Source organism: Hibiscus syriacus, unplaced genomic scaffold (assembly GCF_006381635.1).
Source record: "Hibiscus syriacus cultivar Baekdansim isolate YM2019G1 unplaced genomic scaffold, ASM638163v2 tig00110053_pilon, whole genome shotgun sequence".
NCBI lineage: Eukaryota > Viridiplantae > Streptophyta > Magnoliopsida > Malvales > Malvaceae > Hibiscus > Hibiscus syriacus.
In genome coordinates this window covers 404354-416066 of record NW_024062577.1, presented here as the reverse complement: position 1 = coordinate 416066, position 11713 = coordinate 404354, and the positions used below count along the sequence as shown (strand labels likewise).

The 11713-nt window shown below is 35.4% G+C and overlaps 1 protein-coding gene across 1 annotated transcript; it reads right to left on the bottom strand.

Moving 5' to 3' along the window:
- Positions 1–668: 668 nt before the first annotated feature.
- LOC120214124 (zinc finger protein ZAT11-like) lies at positions 669–1574 on the bottom strand. Its single transcript, XM_039212095.1, has one exon. It carries the CDS (start codon positions 1197–1199, stop codon positions 693–695), a length of 507 nt encoding a protein of 168 aa, XP_039068026.1. The 5' UTR covers positions 1200–1574; the 3' UTR covers positions 669–692.
- Positions 1575–11713: the final 10139 nt, after the last annotated feature.

Genomic DNA, 11713 nt, shown 5'->3' with positions numbered 1-11713 from the left:
GTAGAGAGCTTTACGATCTGTTGTTTATTCTACCTTGATTATTTCTTATGATAATGGTTATGGTTCATTATAGCAAAAAAAAAAATTCTCAGATTAATAAAGTCCAAGCTCCCCTCTTCTTCTAATTTTCATCTTATTAACATTATGATTGATCAAAGTCACATACCACTAGGATTTAGATCAAAATAAAATATTTAAAAATTTTAAATATAATAATCATCAACGATGAAGGTCAATACGGCGATCGATCGCGATAAATCATGATCAAAATCTAAATTAGTATCTAAGTGGCTGAAAAATTAATAATAAAAAGTATCAAACTAGTACAATGTAAAGAGATAACGGTTAAGTAAAAATATTCAATGTCTAAAATTTATTGATAAATTGAATTTTTTTATATTTTGACCAAAAAAATGATTTTGTTGTTATTAGAGGTTTTATGTTCAAACATTAGCATTTACAAAGATATTTGAACGTTCATTATAACGTGTAATTATTTTTTGGTGTCTTAACTATCTTAAATTTTAAAATCAGCCTATTATAAGTTATTATGTGGTTAGAATCATGATATTTTAAGGGGGAAGTGAATGTAATAATATTATTAAAAATTTCTATTTCAACTACAACAGATGAACATACGAGGAATAAACAAATCAAAAGAAGAGAGGAAATAAAAACATTCACATGTTGTATCAAATGCAAAGATCAACCTTGGGAGCCTTGTTCCCAAACAAAACTTGCAAATCATTCTCCAACGGCGTCAAATTCAGGTCCAAGCAAACAACCCTCCGATTGCTATTTGATCTCTTCAACACCGGCACCGTCAAAGCGAGCGGAAACGGCGAGAAGCATTCGTTCATGGTGATCCGATGCCTCCTCATATGACCACCCAAAGCTTGTCCCATTGAAAACACTTTACCGCAAATGGAGCACTCATGAGCCTTGGACTCGGTGGATGATAAACTAAGGAAATGCGTTGTTTTGTTTGGTTTGTCCCCCACCAATTTGGGTCTCTTGTGGCTTGCTCGGTGACCCCCCAATGCCTGGAACGACGGGAAGCTCCGGTGACAAGTTTTGCACTCGAACACCTCGCTGGCCGAATGGTGTTTTTGCTCAGTTTCTAGGCCTTGAGATAGCAGCATCAGACATTTTGCAATGTTGAAACCCTGAATCTCTACACTATCTCTTCCTCTTTTCATCTCGATATGAATTCTGGGTTTATGGCTAAAGGAAATGGGAAATGGAAAACGGGTGTTTGAGGTGTATATAAAGAATGGAAAGCTCAATTATACTCTGAATAGGGTGGGAAGTTTGACTGCAAAGTTGACTATTCTAAAAGAGAGAAACAAAACAACCCCATGTGTCTGCGGAGACATGGAAGTTGAATCCTGAGCTTTAAATGAAACCCTTCGAAGTGTTGTCCTGTAATAAAAAAGTAATAAGCCTGGATATGGTCGAACGAGAGGAAATGTAGTAGAGACAAGGTCACGAGTGGCGAGCTATAACGGTGACTCGCTGAAGCTTCGCCTACTTTTTGTTCTCCGACATCTAATGTTGTATTAGGTAAAGCACCAACTATTAGTACCTAAACTCGGGATAGTAAATGGGTTCTGATTTGATCTCTTCCAGTGGGATCGATTTTTAATTTAAAAGTTTGAGTTTGATTTGGGATGAATTTTTAAGGTGTGGTCGGATTAAATTTGAGTACGTGTTTAAAGTGAAAAAAATTTGATCAGATCTAATATAATATTATAAATATTTTTTTATATATTTAAGAATAATTAGAATAATGTATTTTTCTATTATATTTTTTCAATTATATAATTATTTTATCTAATAAAAATGAATTACATATAGGTTCGCGTGTAGATTTTTACTTAAAATATCAATAAAATATCTTGAAGTCAAATATGTTAAAATGCAGATAGAAGATTATAATTTTTTAATTAGGATTTGAATGGATCAAAAATCTAATCTAACATTGTGTCATCCCTAACCTGAACTCTAAGATCAAATGATTAACTCTAAAATTAAATCAATTCAAGAGAATAGAGAATATGCTTTTACTTGAATAGAGAATATGCTTTTACTTGAGATGTGATGATGATATTCATAACTCAAAAGTGATAAGCATGAGTCAAATAACGTGAAGGAATTGAAATCTGAAATGAAAGCTGTAATTTGGTCAAAACAAAAGAAATTTTCAATGTTCAAACCCTTATTGTTTTATTTTTGTTGATAAGAATGCAGATAAACCAGCTGCCTGTTGCAGGCCTCTTTTTCCCAAGTTTTTGTCAAGCAAAATGGGCAGCAGACGTTGATTTGTTGCTCACTGTGGGCTGTTTCTAGACCGCAATCCCTTCCATTTTGTTAATTAAGCATAATCCACAGAAATTAAGCATAACTCGAATGAGATTATTTCAGTTTAATAAAGATTTTAGATTCTAAAGTTTAATAATATAATAATATCAAATATTTAATGAGAAAATTTTATTATTTTTATTTAATTTTTTATGATTAATTATTTAAATCCCCTAATAAATAGAAAGAGGTTAACTAACAAAAATATTAATTATCATTATACTTCGTTTAGTGCAGTCTGAAATGAAGAAAAAACACTCTTTTTGCCAACAGATTGGTATTCCTGCAAGGAGTTTAGGGGTTTTTACCGAAATATCATCTTAGACTCAATAATTATTTGTCATGCACCATCTCTCCTAATATTACCGATCTAGTACCCTTTCTAACACACTGACAATAAAGCGCGGATCGTCATTCGCGCCTTCGCGGGGTTCTGTCTGAGCTGACGCCACGTAAGAAAGATTCGCACCTTCGTTGAACCTCTGACACGTACCGAAGGTTTGAATCATGATTTGCGCCTTCTATTATGCACGTTGAATTATTGGTACTCCATTATTACCCGAGCTTGAAAATTCGACTTTTAAATGCTCCCCTCCCCTATTAATAACAATCACCACACCTAAATTACTTGCTCATTCTCACTTTTATCAATTCATTCTATCAAGTTAAATAGATTTTGTTATTGTTTTTATAAGGTAGAATTATTTTTTATTTAATTATTTAAAATTTTTATTGTACTAATTATTTTGTATTATTTTTACTGTTGTAAAATTGGAAAGCAGGATCATACCTCGAGACATTTTACCGACACGGTAACAATATGAAATTGTGTTATTTAAATTATTGTGAAATTTTTTAATTTTTTTGATTAGTTTATATTTTAATTCATATACTATTTATTTAATTAGACGTATTTCAGCTATTGTTTTTGCAGATATAAGACTCTTAATCTTTCAAACTCTCAAAATGACGCATATTTAAGCTATTGTTTACTATTATGGAGAAATTCAGGAAGATGAAACCGGCGGCGTCTTCGCATCAAATCATTTTGTCAAAATATCCATCAAGAGAAACATCACTCTTGAGGAGATTATCACTAAAATTTCAAGAAATGTTCATGTTGGAAGTACTAGAAGACTGTCATCACTTCAATACAGATTTCCAACCGCAGTATTTCCGTTAACTTATATATCGTTCGAACTCTCCAACGATGACGATGTTGCTATGATGGTTAATTCTTAGAATCAATATTCAGTCGTCGATACATAGATATATGCGACATTTGTTGAAGTGTCTATGGTTCGTGGTATGTCATTATGCTCCCACTATGAGTTTGCTCAACAAGTTGATCAAGTTGACAGCCTAACTCAAATAATGTGTAATGATTTTAACTCGTTAATATGAAATCCACGTCATGGTGTCATCCCATCAAGTTCAATGGGGAGACATTCATCATGATTCTCGCCTTCGGTACGTGTCAGAGGTTCAGCGAAGGCATCCGCGTCTTTTTTTACGTGGCGCCAGCTCGAACAAAACCCCGCGAAGGCGTGACTGATGATCCACGTTTTATTAACACCGTGTCAGAAAGGGTGTTAGATCAATAATATTTGGGGAGAGGGTGTCTGATAGGTAAATATTAAATCTAACGTGATATTTCGATAAAAACGCCAGGAGTTGAAGTCAAACAGCCTCTTTGTATATATATATATAAAGTTAATCTTCATTCTTTTATGGTCTAAATCTTGAAAATGGTTGCACTCAATAGAAAATATCTAATTTTCAACCTTTTCCTTTATTTTACAGCTTCGATTTTATCATATGACTAAAATCGACACTTTTCTTATAATATGATGGAAGTATTAATTGGGACAGATAATAATCATGTCCAAAAATATTTTTGAGAATTATATATATATATATATATATATATATATATATATATATATATATATATATATTATAAAATAATCTAAACAAAATAATAAGAAGAACGATAGGGAGAAGAGATATAAAGATAAAAGGAAAGAATTGTATTATTATTATATCAATATAAATTGTATACAATGCTTTCTGTGAACTCTATATTTATTAGCTGTAGATATTATATAAAACGCTAACTCTAATAAATATTAAAGTCCTAATAATAAAGTATATCAAAATCATATCTTACAGATAGAGATAAAAGATAGAGAAAGACATTCACATACATAAATATTCATAATACTCCCCCTTGGATGTTTATGAAGATAATGTGACTCGTTAAAACCTTATTAAGATAAAATCCCGTGGAAACAAAAATATCTTAATGAAGGGAAAAAAATACACATACCTTTAATAAGCATAACATGTTGCCTCATTAAAAATCTTACCAGGAAAACCAAGTGGGACAAAACCTTGGTTAGGGAAAAATGAAGGGAAAAAAATACACATATCTTTAATATGTATAACATGTTGCCTCATTAAAAACCTTACCAAAAAAATCAAGTGGGACAAAACCTTGGTTAAGGAAAAATAGTATACCATGTATTTACTCCCCTCATGATAATATCACATAATATCTTTGGATAGTACAACTCAATCTTGAATAAAATCTTCAAATGTTCAAGTAAACAATACATCAATGAATATATCTTTTCAAATTATCACTTGAACGAATTCATCAAATATTTACATTACTCTTCTTTTGAAGATCATGGGGGAGAAAACTTTAGAAAAATATGTTTCATTTGATGTATCATCTTTTTAATTGATCTAATTTAAGTACTTGATCTGTAGGTTAAGACAAAAACTTGATTTTATGATTCTTTATCTCAAATATTACTTTAAACGATCAAGATATTTTTGAATTCTTTAGGAATTCTATTTTAAAATTCTTTAAGAGATCAAATTCAAAGTATACAATAATTATCATAATTTGATATTGATGTCTTTATAAAGACATATAAGCTAGAGGACACTCATCTATTCGAATATATCATACACACTTAGATCAATTTATTTCATCTAAATATTTAACTAATATATTTGTATAAATTTCTTAGGAATTTTTAAACGATTCTAACATTTAAATCTTTCATGGATAAATATCATTATATATGGATCCACAAATCATTAGACGCATTATAAAAATTTTCAATAACTACCAGAGTAATAAAGTAATTGCATCTACCACGAATTTAAAGTTTTTATGATTCAAGTCGTGTTGTATATTTTACGACTACTTATTTATACCTTACATTACACCTTTAGGTGTTTGTACATGTTTTGGAAGTTGATATAACTTCTCTTGAATAATGTCTTTCCATGTATCTTAATTATTTTCACATCTATACTCCTAAAGAGATTTCAATTCAAGATCATCATTTTTTACTTCTATAAAAATATTGTTTGTAAAATCATTGTCGACAACTTTATTATTTTGGTTCTATTTTTTTCTCTTAATGACATAACTTATCGAGATCTCTTCATCATTTTCATTTTCAACCATCTGAAACTCTTCTAGAGTTGTATTGTTAGTTATGTTTTAGGTCTCTTCAGGAGTACCCACCTCTGTTATATTACCATCTTATATTACTTTTCATTTACGAGAATTTTTGTTGCGGAAGACGGCTATCGGATAGAGCAAAATCGCAACTGATAATTTGAGAAAATAAAAAATGAAGATAAAGAAGACACAAAATTTACGTGGAAAACACCTAAATAATATAAGGTAAAAACCACAGGCAACGGTAGAAGAATTTCACTATGAGAAAATAGGAATTATAACTTCTCTCGATCTACCAAGGAGAAAACAATGATAATTCTCTCTTGATAAAAAGGAGAAAACAACTCTCAAGAAAACTCTCTAAATTCTCTAGTATTGGGAGAAAGCTAGAATGATTTGGGATGGTTTTGAAGCTAAATGAGCTAGGGTATTTATAGTTGAAGCTTAAGGACTAATCTTATAAATATCCTAAAGTACAATGACTAAATTAGCATTTTTACCATTTACAAAAGTCATGCCAATTGCACCACTTGCACCGAATTCATTAATGCACCGTTCTCCTTTTTGACTTTGCAACAATCTCCCACTTGAAGATTTGATTGGAACAATCATATCTGCACACAATTCTTTCTACCTTGTACCATCATGTTGCTTACGTCTCTGACAGGCCACAAGAGGATCGACACCAAGTAAATTTATCAGCATTGATCGTCTTCTTCATGAAATCTGCTATGTTGTCTTTGGTTTGGATCTTCTGCATATCTACCATCAATTCTTTCACCTTTTCACGAATGAAATGGTACTGAACTCATATGTGTTTTTTCCTTGAATGAAATGTTGGATTTCTTGCTAGATGCAAGGCGCTTTGACTGTCACAAAACAGATAAACATACTCTTGATTGTGCCTAAGCTCCTTGATAACTCCGTAAAAAGATCATATTTTGGGACCTTTTCACTTAAGTTATTGAATGTCTAAGAGCTCATTTAGGACCATTTAGATGCATTTAGGAGCATATAGTTGCATGTGGTAGAACTCGGTTTGCCGCGACATTTTAATTTGTCATCAATGCTGCTTTATGGGGAAGGTGTTTGCTTGATTATGTACAGGATTTGAGAGCAAGGAAAAGAAAAAAGAAAATATCGTGATATAAGGAGACTGCTGAGCAGAATGAAAATGTCGAGTTGGAATGCCATTTTGAGAGCGCACAAAGTGAAAGAAGATATTTGTGAAGCCAGATGTTCCCTATTTGCACGTGATCTCTGACCATGACCGAGAAATCCGCCTGGATCAGTGCTACCACGCCGCCCTGCAGCAGATCTTATCTGCTGCAGCAGGATCCTGTCGGGTGCCTGGATCAGTGCTGTTACGCTGCCCTGCTGCAGATCTAACCTGCTGCAATAGGATCCTGTAAGGTGCTCAGTCAACCACCCATGCTGGACCACTGCCCCATGTTGGACCACTGCCCAATTATCGCAAGAACCAAGAAGAGTTGGGGGTATCCTAGGAATTTCAACATCAATTCCTAGGGTTTTTCTCCCATTATAGATAGAGGATAAAGCCACAATGAAGGGGGACTTTGGAAAAAGCCGCCAAGAGCCTAAAATTCGGAGAAAACGTTCTCCGCCAATCCATTTTGCCATGACATTTCTTTGTGACAAGCTTGAGGGAGTGTCGTTCTAAGCATCCGAGAGGAGCTAGTTCGTTAGGGGCAGTTCGTGGTGGTCGAGGAGAGCATCCAGCAATGCACGTTGAAGGCTTTGCCTTCTTCCCTTAGTTCTTTGCTTTCATATTTTCTTATTCGAGTTGTAAGGAACGAATGATAATTGCTTTGTGCTTGTTTATTTCGAACCCCACCATGAACTAATCCTATTTTGTGGGAGTTCGCTTGGATGTTTAAGTTTTTATTTCAATGAATGGTTGTTTTTCTATGCTTTATTATGTTTTGTTTATGAAACTTAATGCCTTAAGGTTGTAGGAGCTACAAGAGTAGTCTTTTCTTAGGAGGTTTTTAGGGTTTAAGAGAATACATTGGAAAAATATCCTTAGTATTTGAGAGAAGCTAGGGAGGAACTATATAAATAAGGGGTTCTAGGTAGTAACTAGGCCTAATCCACCTTAGAGATAAGGCTAGAATTTCATTCGACTAAAAGGAGCTATAAAAAAATGATAGGTTAGATATTAATGTTGCCGCAAAAAGGTATTGTCGAGACATATTATGTTATCTGGACCAATAGGATCACTGCAGGGGTTCACGCCAATCGGTTTTGCCAGGGCATCTTCAATCTATCGAGTCCCTTACTAGAAATAGCATAGGGCACCTTAGTATACTCTGTCGGGCAGACTAGGTATAGAAGCAAGACCATTCTGAGAAATAGACTTAGATTATCCTTAGTGACTCCCATCACTCATTCCTATAGTAGCTTGTTGTGTGAGAAAGACAAAGTCATATTACTTAATTATAGTCTATTTACATTTCATTTTTCTTTGACATTTTCATTTGTTGGTACTGAACACAATTCATTTTGTCATGACATATCCATTTGCTACCACACTGCCATTGTTCCATTTTCATATCAGTCATTCCATTTTGCCAAAGCATTATCATTTGTATTTACCATTATTAACTTTACTTAGGTGACAAAGTAAAGTGTCGTGACAAATTTATTTGATTTCTCTAATTCCCTGTGGAGACGATACTCAACTTATCACTTTATTACTTGTTCGATTGTGTATACTTGCACACATATCCGCACTCATTTATAGTACCCACAAAGAGCGGACAAGTTTTTGGCGCCGTTACCGGGGAATTGGCAACTGGAAGTTAAATTGATTTGTCATAGCATTTTTATTTTACTTGTTCATATTTTCTATTCAGTTAGCTTTACTTTTAAAATTTTCCTTAACTTTTTTCATTTGTTTCTCTAGGTACATGACCAGAAGCAACCCTGAAGAGCCATTAGAACCGATTGATCCTGAAATCGAGAGGCTTTTTAGGCAAAGAAGACATGCTCAACGTGTAAATATGTACCAAATCGGAAATCAAGGCATTGGTCATGAGGAAGATCAGAATGCCGGGGCAAAACCAAATGCTAGAAATATAGCCAGGCCTCGCGCTATTCGTGATCACTTAAACCCGATCTTAGATGATCTAAATCCTGGAATAGTGGCCCCAGAAATTCAGGCAGCCCACTTCGAGCTCAAACCTGTCATGTTCAACATGTTAAATTCTATAGAGCAGTTTGGGGGCATGTCAAATAAAGATGCTAGGCAGTACATTCGTAACTTCTTGGAGGTGTGCGATTCTTTTCGCCAACAAGGGGTGCACGAAGATATTCTAAAATTAAAGTTATTTATATATTCCCTGCATGACCGAGCAAGGGCATGGTTGAGTGGAGTTCCAGCAGGTTCAATGGAGTCGTGGAATGATCTGTGCAAAATTTTTTTTGTTGCGGTATAATCCTCTGAACATGAACACCCAACTGAGGAACGACATTGCTTCCTGTCGTCAAGATGATGACGAATCGATGTATGAATGCTGGGATCGATACAAGGCATTGCTTCGCAAGTGCTCAAACCATGGTTTTCAAGATTGGACACAAGTAGTGATGTTCTACAATGGAGTAAACGCACCCACGATGATGATGCTAGATGCCTCGGCAAATGGGACGTTACTTGACAAATCACTAGCTGAAGCATTTGACATTCTGGATAGGATTGCCACCAATGATTATCAGTTTCCATCCACAAGGCTTGGGCTTGGGTGAAAATCACATGGAGTTTTCGAGCTAGATTCTAAAGATAGCGTGTCCGTCCAACTTGCTGCTATCACCAACATGTTAAAGAATTTACAAAGGCCAAGTGAGGTGAGAGAAGTAAAGGTAACCCATTCAACATGTCTATTATGTCATGACAATCACAATGAGAGTGACTGTCTGACCAATCAAGAATCTATCAACTTTGTGGGCAACTTCAACCGAGGTAACAACAACCCCTATTCCAACACCTATAATCATGGATGGCGTCAGCATCCAAAATTTTCATGGGAAAATCAAGGAACCATCAATTCCCATCAACCAACTCGACAGCAGAATTTCAATGACTCCCAGGGTTATCAATCGAATATGCCATGGCATAATTCTAACAAGGGAGGGCCATCTTCATCGACCACAAGTTCTTTGGAAGCCACAATGCAAGAGTTCATTGCAACAATGAAGACAATGCTGCAAGACCATCCGACCTCCATCAAAAATCAAGGAGCCCTGCTTCAAATCCACAGTTCGTCACTAAGGGCGCTGGAAAGTCAGATTGGTTAAATTGTCGCGGCATTACAAGAACGCATACCAGAACATTTTCCGAGTGACACTGAAGTCACAAAACCTCATGGAAATGAGCAATGCAGTGTGCTAACTCTTCGAATTGGTACACAAATTAATATTGAGGATAAGTTTAGGGGAAGACCAAAAGATGATTCACCCCCTAAGACCAATCACGCTGAACAAGAAGTGCCGGAAGAAGTACCAGTAGAAGGGGATAAGGCTGAGGGGTTCGGGGAAAATAAAAATGCTAGGGTAACTTCTTTTCGCAACCCGTTAGTACAGGAAGCTAGACCCTCGCCTCATTTTCCACAAAGACTGAAGAAGCATAACGAAAGATATCCAGTTTAAAAAGTTTGTTGACATTCTGAGTCAACTACAAATTAATGTTCCTTTTTTGGAGGCTATGGAACAAATGCCCACCTATGATAAATTTCTCAAGGAAATTGTTACCAAGAAGAGAAAGGATGAGCAGTATGAAACAATTACCACGGTAAAAGAATTTTGCTTCTCCTTAAGCAAGCTGCCACCGAAGAGACATGATCCGGGCAGTTTTATCATCTCATGTTCGATAGGAGACAAGTTCGTTGGGAAGGCATTATGTGACCTTGGCTCAAGTGTAAACTTGATGCCTAAGTCAATTTTCGTAAAGCTTGGGATAGGAATTGCAATACCCACATCCATCATCTTGCAATTAACCGATCGTTCACATGTGCGTCCTGAAGGGCGAATTGAAGATGTCATCGTGCGGATTGACAAATTCATTTTTCCTGTCGATTTTTTGATTCTGGACTGTGAGGTTGACGCCAAAGCACCCATCATCTTGGGAGGACCATTCTTAGCTACCGGTCGTATTCTCATTGACAACGAGAGGGGTGAGCTAACCATGCGAGTGGCCGATCAACATGTCACTGTGAATGTCTTCTGATCTCTCAAGTACATGGATGATTCTGAAGAATGCCAAAGCATTTTTGAAGTAGATACAGCAGTTGAAAAAGAATGAGATCAATTTTGCCAAGACAATTTCATTCAGCTAGACCCGGATGAGAGGTTATTTGAAGACTTAAAGGACGGCGAGCCTAATGATTTTTCTTCCGAGGAGCAGCAGGCTAGCTTCCTTTAATCTAGCCCAGGTACACATTTTAAACCTCTTAATTTCGAAGAGTTTTTTCCTCCCAAGCCCTCATTACAGCATGCACCTACCCTTGAACTTAAACATTTGCCTCAGCATCTTAAATATGCTTATCTGGGTAGTAATGAAACTTTGCCTGTGATTATTTCCTCTGCTCTTACTCCTAACCAAGAATCTAGTTTGCTAAGTATTTTGTCACATCATAAGAAAGCGTTAGGGTGGATGATGACAGATCTCAAGGGAATAAGTCTAACAATCTGCATTCACAAAGTCCTACTAGAAGAATGCCACGACAAGTCCATAGAACCACATCGAAGATTAAACCCAATCATGAAACAAGTAGTTATGAAAGAGATTCTCAAATGGCTTGACGCTGGAGTAATATACCCTAGTTTGGATAGTTCATGGGTGAGTCTCGTTCA